At 40.3% G+C, this 20,073-nt stretch overlaps 1 protein-coding gene across 1 annotated transcript in view; it reads right to left on the reverse strand.

Moving 5' to 3' along the window:
• Positions 1–10,635: 10,635 nt before the first annotated feature.
• SLC24A3 (solute carrier family 24 member 3) overlaps positions 10,636–20,073 on the reverse strand; it is a gene marked incomplete at its 5' end in the record, with an annotated part of 194,219 nt that continues 184,781 nt past the window's right edge. The window contains 2 exons of the mRNA XM_084283606.1: positions 10,636–11,638; positions 12,658–12,723. Coding sequence (XP_084139732.1) covers positions 11,489–11,638; positions 12,658–12,723 — 216 coding nt within the window. The 3' untranslated portion in view covers positions 10,636–11,488. The remainder of the gene's footprint in view (positions 11,639–12,657; positions 12,724–20,073) is intronic.

Consider the following 20,073-nt stretch of genomic DNA (forward strand, 5'->3'; position numbering starts at 1 on the left):
TGCTCAAGTGTTTATGTAAGAGATAAAATGCACACTTGTGAAGCTAGCATAAGAACTGAGTGAGAGACATTATTCCTGGTGTATCTCTGTCCCTGATAAAGGGATGCCATGTTTCTCACTGGGAAGAAACCCCTTTCATCAGGAGGACGAGTTGTAAAGATCAAATAGTATTCAGGTAAAGCACCGCATAGAAGCAATCCCTGCAGAGCTTGCCAGCATCCCAGCTAAACAGCAACCAGCTGTTTTTGATGCCATAGTACTCTCATTTGCACTTTCTCTCCCTGTGTGCAGTATAAATACGGATTCACACTTGTGTCTTGTGCTTGTCATGTGTGTAAAAAAGTCCTAAGAACCACGTTATTCCACAAACTTCCTGCTTTGGCTTCTTTCATGAACTCATCATATCGTAGTTTGAGTTCTCTGCTTGCTCAAACATTGTATAATTTCATAACACAATTTTGAGATAAAGAAATGTATGTTACAATCAGACATTTTGATTCACCAGTGACATTACTGAAAGAAAAAGATTGTTTTCTGAAAATCCAGGAGGAAGAACTCATCTGAAGTCTGTCCTTGACAGTATGTAGAAGTTCACTTTATGCAAATCTTCACAAATATATGAATAATTATGAAAGATTTATGCAATACATTATGCAATAAGCCTTTATCTTCATTTTTAAAATTTTTTTCTTTTTCCTAATCTGAGAAATCCCCAAGTCTTTAAGAGGTGCTGAAGTACAGGCTTCCAGCTTCTGCCCCTCCTCCAAGTAAATTTTTGTCTGTAAAATGACTCCACCATTGTTCTTTTATTTCCCAGCACTGAGCCCTACTGTAATTCACATTGACAACAATGACACATGATATATTTTTCTACAGTGGAGATCTACTGACCTACCTGAAACCAAAGCAACACAGCAGAAACAGGGAAGTACGACATCTGTGAGTGGTGGGCTCATTTTACTTCAGGATGTCAAGGGGGAGATCCTTGCCTGCTGTAAATGGTAATCACTATTATGAAGCTGGGACAATATATGTCAGCTTCACCCAAGCATTTGCTGGTACATGAAAGCTGTTTTAAAGAGAAATCATTACATTTAACCAGAACTGAATTAACATTAATTGTTAAAATGACCTGTGAAAACTGGGCAAGGGAGGATTATTTAAAAAAAAAAACAGGAACAACAACAACAAAAACAACAAAACCAAGCAACAACAACAACAACAAAAGGAAAAAAAACGACCCACCCTACTTGTTCGTATTTTAAGAAATGTGAATTTTAATTGCTGAAAACGGTACCTCGTGACAGTGGTATTACAAACATGACAGAGTGAAGTAAGTATTTGCTATTTGTATATTTCTACTCTTGTGATCAAGCCGTGAGCATTGCAGAAGCACCTTTGGGTCTCTCAGTGTTACCCAGCTTCTCTAGTAAACTAAGTTACATGAAGCAGCTGAGAAGGTCTTGACACTTTTTGTGGCCACTCAGGAGAATGTTACAATGCTTTCAATGGTTTAATCTGCCTAGTTCAGGAAAACCTGCTACCTGCTTTAGCTTTAGGTGGGAACTGAAATTAGGTTCCTAATACCCCTGCCAGCATCTTGATCTGGAGGCTCAACACTTAGTGAAAGATAAATAAATAAATAAAATATATAAATACTTCAGTGCAGAATTTCCTAACCTTCTCAATGTCTCATGCATACTGTTTTTTCCTTTTGTTTTTTTTAAACCTGTCTTTACATTCAGAATATGCAACTGGAATTTTGAATGAGTAATAATATTACTATTATATTATTGGATGTACATTTTTATTATTATATTACTGGATGTACAAAGATAAGCAGTTTAAACTTTTGACCTGCTGTACTGTAGACATACCACTGCCATGCACCATTAACAACACCTTGCTAATACAATGTGGAAACAAATAAAAACTCATAACCATCTTTTGTATTTATAAATAGATACATGTGAAACTACTTTAAATACTGATATAATTTAGCATCTTAGCAGTTGCCATGACAGGGTTTTATTCCTAAGCAAATGGCAGCCAGTTACCACATGGCTTTATTGTAACAACAGTAGACATACCAGATAAAGTGTGTGTGTATATATATATATATATATGTATGTTACTTGAATATAAACCCATGTTTATACGTTAAAAGAAAAATAAGGCCAAAAACCTGCCAACAAAATTATATGAATTTATGACTGATTCTCTTAGTAAAAACAGTACAGCAGAGTTTGGCTCCATAAAGCTTGAAGTGCCCACGTCAGATACAGAATCACCTAATTAGATCAATTATGTTTATTGCAAAATGAGTTCCTTTGCATAACCAAAACTGCAAACAGGGTTGTATCCACATTGTTCATTTTGCAGCAGACAGAATAAATATACAGTGTATTTGTAAGTGAGTCAGGAATGAAGCCACTGAAAATATAAAATATCATCACATACAAAGTTCCCTTTTTCATCTTAAAAGACCTCCTGTGAAAAGTTTTCCCCTGTATTGTGTAGTTACTGGTTATTTCAGTGGTTTGGGGTATTTTAAAGGCAGATGGTAGGCATACACTGTCTTAGAGTCTGGTGGTTTGAGCAAAGATATTCTTGCATTTTATCCCCTCAGTTTAATGGGTCAAAAACTATATCCTCTTTCTTTTAGCCCAGTGCATGGATCTTGTGTTAAGGAGGGAGATTTAGGTCAGCCTTCAAAGCCAGTGTTTCAGGTTGTGAGCGAGTGGAAGCAAAACCTTGCATTTTTGTAACAGGAGAAAATTAAAATCCTAAGTAAACTAGCAGGTTTTGGGTGTACAGGTGTGTCTGCTTTTGAAAAAGATTTCATTATGCCTCCCAACACTTTTACAGTATCTGTATATTTCATTTCTATCAGACGTCCTCCTACATACAGCGTCCTTATCCCAGACAGATGTGCCCTCCTGAAACAACTGTACTCCTAGAACTGTTCATTGCAATGCTTAAACAAACTCCCATTGTTCTGACATCAACCAGGGCACTGTTGTGCAAGCACCTCTGCTAGACAGTGTTGTCTTTAGCAACAGGACAAGGGAGCTGGTTGCAGAGGGTGAACAAGGGTCACTGCCTCTTCATCTGGCACATCTCCAGACATAGCACATCTGTATACAGGCTGGTGCCCTTGATTCAGCATGAGAGGGTGCACTGTATTTATAGATAACATGAGGCAAAGTCAAGCCCTCATCATTCAAATGATCACAAATGACAGTATTACAGGGTGTATCTTCTCCCTTGCCTTCCCCCAGCTTCCCATTCCCTTCTCCCTTTGCTGTACAGCACAGCTGTCATTATCTTAGCAGTTGCTAAGAAAATTACAAGACATAATTCAAAGTCTGTAACAGCCAAGAAGGAAGTTTGCCTTCTGCTGAAGACTGTATTTGTTCTATAGCCACAGTGTGGCATCCTAATTAGCCATCCTACAGAAAATTCACCCTTCTCAACAAAGACTGTCCTCAACAAAGTGAAATCAAGAAATGACATGGATGCTAATACAGGACCAAGTCCTGTAAAGCATCTTCACTACCACAGTCCTGCCAAGAGCAACTAAACCTATTTATACATAAGCTGCACCAGGACTCAAAGTCAGGATGTAAATCATGTTTTTGCATCATGACTTTCAACTTAATTTCAAGTGTTGGCTCAAGAGCAGTCAAATAGCACAATTCTGTTGACTTCTGAGGGGCCTGGAGACAACCCTTCATACTTCATAGTCTTTGTGCCTACACATGCGGTTGCATGAAGCTGGGACACTACAGAAAACTACTGCTGTGGTATTTTAGCCCAAAGGTTGAATGCAAAGTTCTTTTTCTATCTCTTCCAAAAGCAAACCAGACCCTCCAATTCAAAAAATATATATAAATAAAATAAATAAAAAAAAATAATAAAAAAAAATCAAGCCCCATGCGTGCTTTAGAAGCACAACAAAGAACACCAGCTGAGTTCACTAGCATATGGCACGCAGAGGAACGGCCCAGTCCTCCTTTCTGTGCTAGCAGGAGCTGCTCATCAGACACCCACAGGGTGCCACAGAAGGTATGCTGCTTGCGTCTCACCTGCAGGCTGCCCCAGGCTTGATCCATCTAGTTTGGTGAAGAAACTATGCTTTAACTTCAATAAGCTCAGCAACAGGTCCTGTTTGCAGAGGAGAGCTGCTAACATGGGCTACTGATTCCTTAGAGACCCACACAGGAAAGCACCATCTCAAACTGAGATCTGTAAAGCCAAATCTAATTTCCTAAACTGCATCAGTAGTAAAAACCTTCTTAGTAGCTGAGTCCTGGTGAACAGTTTTTAAAACTTTGACAAAAACTTTTAGAAGTCACTTTCCTTATTTAAACCCACAGCACATTTGGTATGGGCTCTCCTCATTGGAGTTATTTGCTCATTAATATTCATCAATATTTCCTCCCTGCCTCTTCCAATGGGAACACTTTGCTGCAGCTGCTCCCTACAAGAGCCTACACACTTTGACTTCAAGTGCTGCTTTTGTCAAGCACTTAAATCAAGCCTGGTGATGCCAAAGAGCTGGATTCAATAAAGCGAGCTTCTCAGCAAAGCACCTAAGCATGTTCTTAACCTTCAATGCACTGACTTGTGCACAACAAGGTATGAGCTCCAACTTAAGCAAGGGCTTTGGTACTTTGTGGACTTGGAGCTTAGGAGCCTGGACATGCGCAGCCTGACCAAGCATGCTGGAATGAGAACCAGGCCAAGGAAGGGGTGTAAATACCCCTGTGCCCCTGCACTGGCAGGGTATGACCTCAGGAACAGTGGCAGCGCACTCCCACCACCACGCTACAGGAACATGCACTTTGTGTTACCCCCTGGACCCTGAAGCCAGGGCTGTGAGAAATGAACCTGAGCTGAGCAGTGCAGGCCGTGCTCATCCTGGCTGAGAGAAAGTCAGTCTGTGGCTACCCCAACACCCTCACCCCATGTGCTACTGTCGGCCAGTGGATGTTATTACAGGGAGATGGAAAAGACATGCTCTGGGACAAGAGCTGCATGGTGGTCAAGATTTCCCACAGACCAACCCAGTCATGGAAATCAGTAGCTGCACAGAACGAGAAACATCCCAGAGGACAAAAGCAAATCAGTGCTCCTGTTGTCCCATGGTTATTTACCTTTGAAAACTTTGAAAACTAATAAAACCCTTTCTCACAGGAACTAATATAACAGGTCTCCTTCATAGTTCTGGTCGTTTGCCTACTTCAAGGACTGCTTTACCCAAATGACCTCATCTGTTATACATAGACCTCAGTGAACGAGTGAAGAGGTTTTTATTTTTCAGTCCTAAGAGCAGAATTTCCTACTGGTAATATCCCTATAAGATAGAATACTAAAGAATGCTTACATTACAGGTCCTTCTCCACAAGACATTTCTGCAATGAACTTCTTCCATGATGAAATCTCTGTCTCTACAAAGTTAACAGAACTTGTTTCTTCCTTTGCTCAAATGTCTATCTGCTAGGAGACAACACTTATCAGAATTAAGCTTAGGACTCGGACCTATGGGAAATCTGTGTCTCTGCTATGAAAAAGGAGCAAGTGTTATTCCAAGCTAGCAGGGAAATATCAGTGACAAAGAAGTGTTGTGTACCAGCAGCCCCTTCTTCCATTACAGTATGAGATCAAAAAACATTCAGCAACAGGGATTACTCCTCTGGGAATCCCTGATGTCTACTTTGTCTGCCAGACATGCTCATGGGAAACCCACAAGGCAAATACTCTAAATCTGAGTAAATCTGTAATCAACTACAACTGTCCTCGTAGGTTCAGTCATTTCCCTCAACTGACAATAAAAAACGTTATGTGAAACCGTTGTTTTAAAGTTAGTACATTGATTTTTAACACCATTCAAACTCTACCTGGTGAATGAATATTACGTTGACAAGATTAGTATCATTCTTTTGGAGTGGAAATTTAAAAAATTGTTCTACAAGGCAATTAGAAAAAGGGAAACAAAAAAATACCTAAAATATACCAGGATATAGTTATTTTAACTATACAAATACATCACAAAATCTGAAGCTTTACACAAGTTGTGCTTTAAAGAAGCTTTTCTGAAATTAGATCTTTCTGCCCAAATTTCCCAGAATCATAGAATCATTTAGGTTGGAAATGACCTGTAAGATCATCAAATCCAACCACCACGTAACACTGCAAGTCCACCGCTAAACCATGTTCATAAGTGCCATGTCCACACCTCTCTTAAATACCTCTTGGTATGGTTACTCCACCATCTCCCTGAGCAGCCCGTTCCATTGCCTGACCACTGTTTTCATAAAAGAATTCTTCCTGACCTCCAGTCTAAACCTCTCCTAGCACAATTTGAATCTGTTTCCTTTTGTCCTATCACTTGTCACTTAAGACATGAGACCAAAACCCACCTTGCTATAACCTCCTTTCAGGTAACTATGGAGAACAATGAGGTTTGTTCAGCCTCCTTTTCTTCAGAATGATCAGCCCCAGTTCCCTCAGACCCTCACGTCTTTCATATTCATGAGTATTCAACCTGGATAACTCGGCCTAAATCTCTACCTATTGCAGGGTGGCAAATGATAGATTTCACAGCCAAGCTATGTATCCTGGTTTGCAATGAAAAGAATTACCATTTTCTTCCCTGACTGCTTTCCTGCTAATAAAGAAACCTTTTCCACAAGGCATGGATTTGTCCACAGCTGAGATGGATTCTGGAGATTCAGACCAACAACTCAGAGCAGATTGTGTGGAAGTAGATGCATTTATGAAATATGCTTCAGATTTGAGGCCACTAAGTGCTCACTACTAACAGAATATTCATGTAAAGCTCCTGAGAGGTGCTTAGTCACATTAATAGGAATTCATTTATCTATATTGAAAATAAAATAAAGAGTTAACTCATCCTTAAAAAAATACAGAACAACAGTCCTTACCAGGAATCACTGCCGCAAAGATGTATATATACTGACCTTGCAAAAAAACAAAGGAGTTTTACTGCTAATTTTTAGAGAGGTCAATTTTCACTCAAATTAATGAATACTAAAAACTCTCTTCCATTAAGCCTTGCATTATATTTGGTACACTCATTAAGTTTATTCAAACTCCGTAGTTCCTCTAATTTGAAGCAAAGTCACTGAGGTCTTGAGGTCTTTCACCACTCTTCTTTAAAACATGGCTTTGAACTGATTCAGTTAAAGTTGTACAAAACCTAACATGGACAGTCTTACCTGGGTTTAAGTCTGTTATAGAGTAACTTAAGTTGGTTACCAGTCAAGTGAAACTTCATGATTACAGGGTGGATTTAAATCCAGCTAAGCAATGTCCATCGAGATTGATTTTTAAAGTACATATTTAAGCAGTTTAAAATTTCCAGTGCTGAAATGTTGAAATAGATAAACCTGATACTATTGCATCTCTGTGAGATTATTTTGAAAGGATTAGGGCTTTCAAAAATCCTGATATAAGAAACATTTGTCAATCAGCAGAAAGTTGTGGTTTTCTAAAAAGTTATCCAACAATATTAAGTTTACATTTTATTTTACAAGTATTAACGTGGTTATTTGGAAAAGTCATATAAAAATACTGTTCTGACAGCAGGATATTAAATGTTACCCTCAGGTTGCTCCACCTACATTGAATGTAGTGTTTCTAAAACTAGATTGCTGTTCTTCCTGATCTGTTTTGTCAAGGAAAAAAAAAAAGCCAGTCATACATCTGAAAGTTCAGAATGAGCATTCGTTTTCACAGGCACAGACATCACAAATCCAAAGCATGCTAATTAATTTCAATGACACAGCTGAAGACAAAAAGCTAAAAACAAGGCAGGAAGTGTAAACAGAGAGGAAAAAAACACAACAAATTACATGAGTGAAAATCTCTTTACGTGCAAACATTTCAGATTGGTGTTCCTACAGCAGAAGCTATCTACCAAAAAGTGCAGTACATCCAAAAAATAAAAAAAAAATTCAGCTGTGGTAGGGACAAAAGCAGTTTTTGCAGCATGACTCAAGACTTCCTCATGTCATTTCATTCCACTTTTGAAATGGTGTCAAAGGAAGGCTACTTGCACATCAAGCAGAACTGCCACTAGCCAGGGATCGCATATTTAACACCAATCAAGACAAAATCAGGTCAGAGCAAGAGCTGTGGTGAAGCACTGTCCACTGAGAAAAAAGCTTTTTCATCCCCCTTTGAAATGCTCATTAAGGATTGTATGAAACTGCATGGAATGGAAACAATAACACTCGACTGGTCCCAAGACCAGAGCAGCCTCAAATGTGAAGGTGAACCTTGCTTTCAGAACAGCAAAAACGCAAATGAGTCACAGTCATGTCCTGAGCCCAGCCCAACTCTGACCCCCTCCCGACCCTGACCCCCTGGCCTCCTGCAGGTGGGAGCAGAGGCACTGTGAGCAGAGGGGCTCCATGCCTCCGGGAGTGCTGGGCGCCGTGGCTCTTGCACCAGCAAACAAGGCCCAGCCACCCTCATGCCTGCAACTCTCAGAACTGAATGCCCGAAGAAAAAGAACCCACTCAGCTTTGTGAGGTAAAGCTATTAGTATGTTCTATACTTGCATGTACCTGTGTGTTCAAGTTCTGGAGATGTCACACAGGAAGGATGCTAAAAATTGCTTAGGTTGTTGCTGTGGGGACTCTTCTATGAGCTTTGATTATGCTAGCAAACTTGACAGGCTCTCATTTTGGGACACAAAACATTCAGTTGGTCTATTCTGTTCCAAACCAGGTCTGCACTGGTTGATTTGGTTGCAAATCACAAGCACAACTCACTGGAACTGTCAACACAGGAAGTGCTTATCAAGTCATACATGGCACAGATAATGGCAGTTCAATGTACCTTTTGCTTCTTCTTAGAACAAATAACTCGCAGAATATTCTTGCACAACACACACATTTCAAAACAAGGTATTTCAGGTTTCACATACAATGCAAAGCTACGATATGCTACAGTATTTAATGCACACCAATAAGAAAGGTTCCTAAAAAAATAGTCACGCAGTTTTTGTGCCATGGGATAGGTAACAGCTATTTCGTAGAAATAGATCCAACTGGCTCCATTGGAGCAGCAGTATAAATATTCAAAATAGAAGTAATAATAGGCCCTGGATGTGCGACTTTGTTCTTTGTTTTGTTTTTTGTTTTGTTTTTTTCCTTCCCCAAATCTGTCCTTCTGCCAGCAAGGAAACACTGCTTTGGAGTGACTGCATCTTGCTACAAAGAGTATAGCTGTGTGTCTGTGGGGTGGATTTTATTGAAATGTGCCACATTGCTGCTAACATTGTTTGATTTAAGGAAGTATTTTAGGCATTTTAGTGGTTATTATTAATCTCATTAATAAAGAAAGAAAGAAACAACAACAAAAAAAGCAACAAGATGGGCTTCCTAACACGGGCACGGTTAGGAGAAGGCTGCTTCAACAACAGGCTGCATAGCTCAACAGGTAGCAAGACAACTGTTTTCCAGAATGAAAAATGATGATGCAGACGTGTCATTGACTCTCTTTTCTCTGTCCCTGGGCCCTTCCTTCTTCTTGCCAGGGATCCACAAGCACGCTTTATTCACCAAGGCCAGCAGGGCATGGCTTTTTCCGATGGACTTCCCCAACATGCACAGTGCAACGGCTGCCAAAGCCTCCACACATTAAGTGTAACAAAGAAAGAAAACAAGGTTCAGAGCTGAATAGAAACCACAGGGTGTAAATATTTTGATTTACATCATTTTGTCCAAAGAAAAGTATGCCAAAATAAGCAAGTCCAAAAATGCAAATGAATTGAAAATTGGATGTCTGTAAATAGTATTTTTTTTTTAGTTGGAGGGTTCTTTCCTACTATGGTTTAGGTATTTTTGTTGTTGGTAGTGGTGCTTTTTTTGCTCGTTTGTTTATTTTTTTTGTTTTTCTGAGACCTAGGGTTTGTTATACTTTCACTACCAATATTTGCCACTGTTTGTACCATAGACAAAAACATTCACCTAGATGGTAGTATCTTATCACACTTCGTAGTAGAATGTATACAAGAAAGAAGAAAAACATACCAAATGAATCAGAAGTGATCAGTGCTTAAAGTAAATACAACAGCCAGCACTGGCAAGAATCCACAATATCAATACACATGAATGTAGTTGTGATAGCATTTCTGATGGGGTGGAATCTGGCTGCATATTAATACAGAATTATACAAAATTTAGCAAGAATACTGGAACAATGAATAGTTAAATTTCCACAATAACTTAAGATCTGTGAGTGAGTCTGCATTGAAGATATTCCACATTTTAAAAGTGCCATCTCTCTCTCCATCTTCCTCCCTCCTAAAGGAGATGTGATAAATCCACATGATTCTTTATAAGTTCAACTGTTTACAAAAAAAGACTAATATGTGGCCAGGTCCAGTGTATTCTTTAAAGAGTGGCAAATTATGACTTCAGTAACTATGTCTGTGCAAAATATGCCTCTTTCCTTTTAAAGAAACCAGTGTCTGTAACTCATTTAGAAAAGTTTTGACACATACTTATGTCCTTCTCAGAACAAATAAGACATAAACTATAGAATCCCCCCTAAACTACAAGAAGTCTGATGAACCAAATAAAGTTCTGACCTTCCATGTCCAGGTGTAGATCACTAAAAAACAGGACGCCTCCTTGGTAGCCCTCCTGGGCTGGCAATCAAGCTATTGCTTGGAAATACCATAAACACCCTATTAATAAAACACCAACATTAATAGTAAAATGGTAGCAGTGTTTATCCTTTGAATCCACATTTACCTCACATTCCTCATCACACCTGTACAGGACTCATTATTTATGGTAAAGAGTCTGTCTGTTGCCTTGACAGTCTGCTTTTAATAAACAGTAAGTCCACTCATATGCTGAATTAAATTCCCATATTACACTGCCCTGTGACTTTTGGATTGTTATAGAAGACCCAAAGCTCAGAAGGAGAAGCTGAAAGAGAGGACATTGATCTCAGGCAATAAAAAATCACAACCAAAACAAACAACAACAACAAAAAAGGGAAAAAAAAGCAACCAAAAAATCCCAGAATTCTCCTTGAAAATCAGCCCCAATACGGTGTACCCTCTTCAGCATTGTAGCAATAGTCTTAAGTCATAAATTAGATTAGTCTTCCATCAAATAACTTAAAAAGGAATTGTAGCAGACCAGTTTTGCCTGGCTTGATGCCAGTTAGCAGCCAGTTCACCTAGAGTCCCAGTCACTGTTCAAAAACTGAGCTAGGAAATTACATGAATGTTGAAAAAAAAAAATCTTCACATCGATGCAGGATTCTTCCAGGTTGTGGGGTTCAGGGAGAAGGTAAACTGAGATGGGGCTACAGGTCCTATGAACAGTGAACAGGATATACTTCACGACTTGGAGGTGCACCGCATTCAGGAGATGCCAGCCGTGGTTTGTATTGCACAGGTAAGAAGGAAGTTCCTCCTGACAGTCTGCCACCTGCATTAGTGATCTCTGCACATTGGCAAGTTCACAAAAGTGAAAACATTGAATTCTGTCATGATGGAGAAACACAGGAAGATGCCATAAAGGGAAAGGCACACACACCCTAGCTTCTTATCCAGTTTCCATTTGTTCATGTGGACGCCAAAAACCTAAAATAAACACAGAGTAAGCCACCACAGCAGGATAATTTTGAATAAAGTGGTAAATCCCGTTCTCAATTACAGGAGCATGAAAATGACTGTCCCCACACTGAACAAGATCAACTGGAAGCAATCACAATGTAAGTTAACTGCAAAAAGTAAGCTGAAGAAAATCTGAGAAGCTCCCCCGCAGTCACTGGAGCCACACTGACTTGCACCACGTTGATTGCTGGCCCAATGGCCTTATGTTTCTGCACTTTGGCAAGAACAATCCCGTTTAATTCAACAGAAGTGCCTTCAAGGGCTATATGCCCTTCTCCTCATTTGAAATACTTCAAGTGCCTCTCTGCATCTCAATCTAGAGCTGAACAGGCTAAGGCTGTGCCTGAATTTGTTTGGTTTACTAGAACACAAACCTCTTGCAGTTTACGCCTTGTGTCCATGGGAATTGTGCTGGTGTGCAATATGGAGGGCTGCTCCCCTATAGCAGCTGGTCTTAGGAGTTGGAAGATGTCACAAGGGTCTGCTAGTCCTCTTATCTTTATCTGTTCTAATCTACTTTTATGCTGGACTTGGACAGGTCAGGCAATGTAATCCAACAATTTCAATAAATGTTGTCACATCCAGGCAATATTTGTTCTGGTCTGTGTTGCATCTCTGAAAGTTTTTACACAGGGCCAAAGCAAACCGTACAATATTTTGTGTAGCTGTTCAACAGGAAAATGGATCTTGTTATGCATCGAAGGATCTGCTTCAACACTACCATGAAAAATGATTAGTGATTGCTAGTGGACCTCCCAGGGGTTATCCCACGGGAAGTATGCAAATATAAGAGCCATCTTGTGACAGTGATAGCTTCTGCCAAAAGCCAGACTAAGGTCTTGAAAAGTTTACAATAGGAGTGATCATTCCTATCTCTTAACAGACTTGAAATTGCTATTGCACCTAGAGATGAGAAAAGAACAAATGAAGGAAATGTCTATAAAATCACTCTTTTGGAAATGAAGAACAAAAGACTATATACATACTGTGACAAAAACAGATGCCAGCAAGAGACCAACAGAATAGATAAGTCCTCTGCTGTTTAACCGAATCTGGAAGAGAAGGAAGTTTATAAAACTTTGTCACAATTTCAAGCAACAATATTTCTCTCTGATGATGATTCTGTAATCCTAAATTGCTGAATTGCTAAACACTGCTAAACAAGCTGTTAAAGCTAAGTCAGACCATTACATTACAGATTTTTTTTTGCCTACTCTCTATTGCCAAAGAAGAAAATATTACTAAAGAGCAGTGTGATTAGGACCTGGTAGCATTTCAAACTGTCCCACTGCCACACACGCTTTGTCTCCCTCGTATTGTTACGTCACAAAAATAAATTGTCTTTTCGCCAATTAACTCCTGTTTAAGTCATGTAAGAACAAGTGGGAGAAAGGAATTTTTTCATTCAGTCATCAGCTAGTGCTTCACAGTGGGGGAAAAAAGCAAGGTCATGCACAAACATTTAATTTCTTCCCCACTCTCACTCACCTCGGTGAAGGATGCAAGTCAGCCACCTCAAGACCTGAGCCTCAGCTGCTGAAGATCATCATGCACTGTAGCACAAAGCCACAGGCCAAAGGTTACTTAGTGCTGAGGCAATTAAGGCAGAGAGATCAGGTCCTCAAAACTGTGGAGCTATTTACCTGCCATTTTTAAGGTGTGCATTCTAAACTAAGGCACTCACCTGCATCTTTAAGCCCTAGATATGTTTAAACGCATGACTTTATATGACACAAACCTACAACTATGAATTAAAGCTACAGGGAGTAAGGCCACCTCTCCTACCCCATTCCCCATCTAGGATCATGTTTGTCCTCCATTTCCCTTTCTTCTCTTTGAAACTCCACCTCCATCCCCCTGGGCATTCCTGTTATTATCTCCAGTAGTATTGCTGGCAGCCTCCTCAAGGGAGCTCTCAGGGGAGTCTCTCAGGGCACTGCTGCAGGGGCTGCCTCCTAGGGAGGGCCAGCTTCTCCAACAGGCAGAAGGGAGGCTGTGTGCTGCCGGCTGAGCAGTGCGGCTGGCTGAATTTTAAACCTGCAGACCACCAAGTATCAATCATTACCTTGAGGCTGTTGTCAGGTAATGCAGCCTGATGTGCTTCTCCCCGCTCATTCCATGCAACAAAGCCACATGTGAAGCTGAGTTTCAACTGACAGTTACCATGACTGATTCCAACAGACCATTTCTGTTCACTTAAGTTTCCTGGCTAGAGATCAGTCTTAGCTAGAAATGGTGTATGAGTTATTTTCCTAAGGTGCTTTAGATAAGGACATTGCTATTGTTTGTCTAGGAGTTCTTGAAGTTTAGTGCTGGTTTATTTTCAGTCAAACCACCCTGTGGCTGAGGTCGATCAACAATGCTAAGCGCAGAAATCTTCCTTAAACAGGCTGGTGGCCAATTCTTAATTGGTCATCTTATTCTACATCTGTATATAAGGAAAAGCAAAAGCCTCAATCTATTCCTGCAAATGATCTGCAGACGAGAAAAGAGTTCAGAGAATGAAAGTTCATCCACCTCAAACAACACATTTTTCTTCCTAACAGATGGATTTCTGTCTCATTCTTGAAACTGTTTTAGTCCAATAAAAAATTCAAACTAGAATTTTATGCTACGTTATTTTCTCAAAAGTCAACACAGAGAATAAGGGTACACAGTGTTATCACTGGCCACTTCTCAGTGCTGGCATCCTTTCAGTCAGACTGCTACCAGTTATTTGCAAGAGAAGCATGGATTGCTAATGTAATAATAAGCAGCACTAAAATTTCCTGAATGACATTGTACAAGACTACTAAGGCACTCATATAATTTTGCCTCACAGTCAGGAGAAACTGTTCACCTGGTGAGCTAAGTATTACTTCCAAATCCTAAGGAATTATTTAGCTTCATTCCCCAAATGCAACTGAGGGGAGAATCTGACTTCCAGAGTCAAGGAAAGGATTATTGGTCCTGGCATTTTGCAAACCTGTGCCTGCAATGAACTTCATACACCTTCCTGAAGGTCCATACTGGAGACAGGGGCAAGCATGCTGCAAAAAGGCAGTTCTGGGAGGACTTCCCTCTTTACCGCTACATGCTCGAGATTCAGCATGATGAAGCATTGCTGTATTTCTAATACACCAAGACAATCATGGATTTATCCTGTACAACCACTATACACTGGAATTGTTAGAGCATTTGTACTCCCAAGAATCCCACAAACTTGCAGAGATATGTTGCTGGCTTAGATTTGCTGTTATTTTTTGCACATGAAAATACTGGCTTAAACAAATAGAACATTTTGCTTCACTGATTTTTGCCATAATATAAACAGCAACAGCCACAAAGACCATTTGTTCTTAAAGGTATTGCAGTGCGTCTTCAAGTCATAAGCTCTCAGTGTATGCTCAGAGGAACCATTACATTCACATGGTCATTACATGAAACATACATACAATATTCTCACTAGACTGACTGTCCAAAGAAATCAAAGATTTGGATGGCTTCAAAACATGAAGGCCAATTTTGGCAGTAACTACCTAACTGAAGGTGAAAAATGTAATGATCCTACTGATAATGTAAATTGCAGGCTGTATGTGGCAGACAGGAAGAAGCCTATTTTTGTAGCTATGGAAGAAGTCTCTAAGGCAACTTCTACTTGCAGCTTCTATTACCAGTTCCATGCAAAACTCAAAGCTTTGCTGAAATAAGATCTGTTCTTGAGATGAGACATACATCACATTCTGACCCAGAAGACCTTTTTGTTTGATACCCTACAGTATAAATCCTTTAACACTAAGGAGCCACAGAGCCCCAAACATATCTGCTGCCTGCACTTCATCCACTCCCATGCATCCACTCCTTTCCTCCTGCTTCCACTAATATGAATGGTCCATACAGGACACTTAACCTGAATTTACATTTTAGTTATTCTAAAGTCGAAAAGAAAAAAAAAAAAAAAAGATGTCAATTAAATTCACTTTGTATAACTAAAAGAAAAATTTAAACCCAGCTCCCCCCTACCCCAAATAAACTGCAGCTGGCCAGAAAAGATAGATGCTATTTTACAATAAATTCCTGTCTGGATTTTGGTCAGAAATTTAGTTTGACTAGGACCAATATCTGTAAAAACTGTCAGTATGCAATACATCAGTCGGAAAGGAATCTACAGGAAAAGGAAGCAAATGAAGCAGCTGGGATTATTTTAGAATAAAAAATGTCTGAAATCAACCTGAAGTGCAGACACCACTTCTCAATTACATCACTATCCTCCATAAAAAGAACAGACATTTGGAAAGACAAACAGTTAGTAAGGCCTGTGTCTATAGTTTGCTGAAGACAGTGCTTCCAAAGACGTTTAGGGCTGCTTTCTTTGGGTTATTTGCAAGGCCATTCTTTGGAGGTCTTTCACAGGAATAGGAGTTGCTGTTAAGGATTATTCAAAATTAGAAAGTGTATGCTAATTATGTATGACAGGTTTATGAATGTACCAGTAACACGTGTCATGCTGACACCATGAAGGCAAAGCAAATGCAGCAACCCCGTGTGGAATTGCACTGCAAGACTTTAGTTTTGCTGCAGGTTAAGTTTTCAGCCCCCTCTTTACTTAACTAGCAATACTCCTGGCCTGAGATCAAGCCCAGCTCTCACTGTTGGCCAAAAGTATTAGCTATTAATTAATGTAAATTACAACTTTCCTTTATGAGGCTTAACTAGTCCTACAGAAATAAAGTATTTCCTGTGAGGAGTGAAGGGGTGTTTTCTAATGCAGTTTTCACTTTCTGCAGGGCAAAAATCAGACAATTTATTAAGATCATTGCCTTTTTTCAGATTACCTCACTCTGCCACTGGACAGCAGGATTAAAACCCTTCCACATACATAGTAGAGGGTGGTTTCCTTGGGGGAAAAATGCTAGCTGTGGAATGCGCTTTGACAGGAAGTTCATTTGGCTGAAACAGATACATATCACAGCTGTACTTTCTGGAAGAAAAAGTGCAACTCTTTGGGTACAAAACCTTGTTGGTGAGCTCACAGGGTGATAAAAGCTGTGCAGAATTCCAGTTGCTTCTGCAGTGGCTCAAGGGGTAGTACACACATGACATCTCCCTGCTATGCCATGGAACAGGCAGAAAGGGGACATAAGAAGACAGACAGCAGGTGATACAGGTTATAAAGCAATGAAAAATGAATGAACAACAGCAGAAAGATAGCTGGAGCAAACTGACAGTGATATAAGGGCCTGTCCTCACAGCAGATTTGCCCTGGGAGGGCTGTGAGATGGTATCCATGGATGGGCGCTGGGTGCAACTCCAGATGTGCTGGACTTGCAGTACACGTATGACAGTGCTACTTTCTGACATACAAATGTCCAATTAATCTGGCTTGCCACCTGTGTGCAGAGCACCTGTGGGTAGTTAGGGTCTGGCGGCCAGAAGATGTCACACTGTACGGAAAGATGGAGCCTCTCCCTTGATGGGCAATAGCGTAATCTGTGACGTAAGCAAGCGGAAGTAACGTTATGGGCCTCGGCTATATAACCCCATGTGACTCGACAATAAACGCCATTTGCCATCCACCACATTGGTGTCTGTGAGCCGATGGACTGAGCGGCCTGGGGTTGGTCGCCATGCCGTTCCTGAACCAGGTCGCCACTAGCCCCTGAAGTCAACAGCACCTCTGCATGGTGTGTGCAGAGAATCCAACAGCATATGGTTCAGTAGGTCTGACCTCACTGGACTTTGGCACATGTAGAGATGGCAGAATTCAGGCACTGTGCCCAGGGGCTCTTGCTTTATTTAAGGCAGCCCTGGACAAAGCTGATTCACACCAGTATCATAGAATGGTTAGAATCATAGAATGGTTTGGGTTGGAGGGGACCTTAAAGATCATCTAATTCCAACCCCAAACCTCCCTCTAAGTATAAAACTTCCCTCAAAGTAGATACAATTCCTGTTTAAGCTTGTTGCAGTAAAGGTTTCTTGGAGCAATACTGTGTTTTGAGATTCTTGCAGACTTTATAGCACATACAGAGAATGAAAGCTGTCTGGGTCTGATCAAGTCCAACGTGAAATGATAGTCTGGTCTTTGAGGGATGTTTTTTGCTAAATATACTAATATAAAATATATTAATATAAATATTCCAATGAACAAAGATCTCCTGGGAGTCAGCTGAAACTCACTGCCAAGTTTTTTGACGGCTGCAGCCAGAGAATTTGGAGATGTTCTCTAGTAAGTCTTGCACTGGTAGTTTGCGGGATTTCCAGTGTCAGCTCTCCACTCTGCCAGCACTGACTTTCCTGACACACAGGTGACAGAAGTATGTCCTCACTTTAGAGCAGTCCCCACTTACCATAGCTGAGGGAGAAAGGCGTGAGCAAATAGCCCACCCTGTTCAGGGTACAAGCACATATTCGCTTCTAGCAAATCTGCTACTGGGCATTGAGGTATTTAATTATTGCAGGAAGAATAACCAGAGGACCTCTGTCAAAGCTGTTGGCTAGGCATAGACTAGCTTGGGAAATAGAAAGATAATGGAAAGCCTCAAATTTTAAGAAAAACAGTATTTAATTTCAACATACAATGTTGTTACTCATCTAATGCCAAAAAAGAGAGCATACACTTTCAAACGAGCCAGGTTCAGATTTGCTCCAAGTCTGCTTTGACTCTGGAAAGTATTGCACTAATTGGTGCATAGCTGGGGTGGCTCATCAGAGCAAGAAGGCAGGTATAACAGCTTCCAACTGTTTTCTCCTACATGATGACATGCTAAAGGTTTTTCTGCAATCCCCTTCTGTTTAGGCCTACATTAATGCCATCTGTCCACAGCAAGAACTGCAATCACAAAAGTCATACAAGTAATCGTGCTGCTTTTTTAACTCCCTCTCCAGCTCTGGTAGCCTCTCACCATTTTCTAATCTAATGCCCATCTATCCATTTAAAAAAGAAACCAAACGGAACTATAAACTGCTTTATACCGTATTGTTTAGTGGTTTTGAGATAGTTAAATTCAAATTAGACTGAATGGCCACTGTTTACTTATTTTTTCTTCCTCTCATTTTAGTTCTACATTTGCCTAAAGGGTCTCTTTTTTTCTGTGATTGACTTTGGAGTACCTGCTCCTGTTTTACAAACTTCCCATAAGCCTATAGCTCTGGAAATACCGTTTCAACTGATGAACTATTCCCATGTCACTGATTATTGGTGCAACCTTTTAACTGTGAGCTCAGAGACCCTGAAATCTGGTAGAAAAGCTTAAGAAAAATATTTCTTTGATCTGTCAAATTAGGCTACAAATCGATCAAGCAGCCTTCTCATGAGGCAAGTAGTATTTCCTGCAAGACACAATGGGATATCTTTTCTTAGGGTACATGACAACGTGTGAGCTCAGGAAAAACAAGGCTAGCAAAACTTTCAAAACTCACAGTAAGTATAAAAGGACTTAATTTCAGGTTTTAGCAAAGAGCAGAAAAATGGCCTCGATGGAATCTTCTTAATTATGGAAGAGAAGGCTCAATTCTCTGTTTAAAAATAGGAAATGCTTCTTCCCCTGGAGAGAACTGTCTGCAAGTGAAGCATTTGCTTGTACCGCAAGCAGGAAAAATCAACATTCCCAAACTCTCCTTTGAGGTTTGGCTTGTATCTAGCAGCTAAAGCAGACCAGAAGAACTCTCAGTTTTGACTGATCACACACGAAAGCCTTGCAAGTTCAAAACCTACTCTGTTTGAATTTAAATGGAGGCTATCTCCCTGCCTCTTGTGTAGCAAACACAAAGACATTGCCACCAATCCCAGCCATTCCGAGACAGCATTTGTAGGCAACAAGGAACTGAGGCTGAAGGAGGAGAAACAATGGAAATAAAATCAATGTGATCCCATTCTTCAGTTTCCCTTCAGTTCCTGGCAATTGCTGAAGGGAAAACAAGGAACTAGTGCCAAAATCCAAAATGGTTTTGCTCCAACGTCCAAAAATGAGAGAGATTACCTCATTCAGGAATATTAAAAGGACTCTACTAAGTTTCCAGTACCTCAGCTGCAATAAACACAGGTCCTAAATCTGTTTGAGGATCCTTTTCCTGCAGTGTCCTTGCCTGACAGTGGAAAATTCAGTGTAAAATCCTGCATTCCTCACATCTTGCCATAAGACCAAACTGAAACTTCGCAAACTGGAACTTCAGACAGGTGCTGCATTCCTGTGTGTTTAAATGGTGCTTCCTTCCTGAAGCTCTTCTGAGACACCTGAGAAAGCATTCTTGCTTTATCACACAATTCACTTTGAAGAGGGTATACACCCTGGAGTATGCAACACTGAGTGCTGCATATAGACACTCAATATATTAAGCAAGAAATGCATGAGTTACAGTCAGAGGAAATTCCTCTGTTGTTAGGAGCTTTGTAGGGGATCAGACACTTTTGCTCTGATACA

This window comes from Netta rufina (assembly GCF_964035555.1).
Source record: "Netta rufina genome assembly, chromosome: 3".
NCBI lineage: Eukaryota > Metazoa > Chordata > Aves > Anseriformes > Anatidae > Netta > Netta rufina.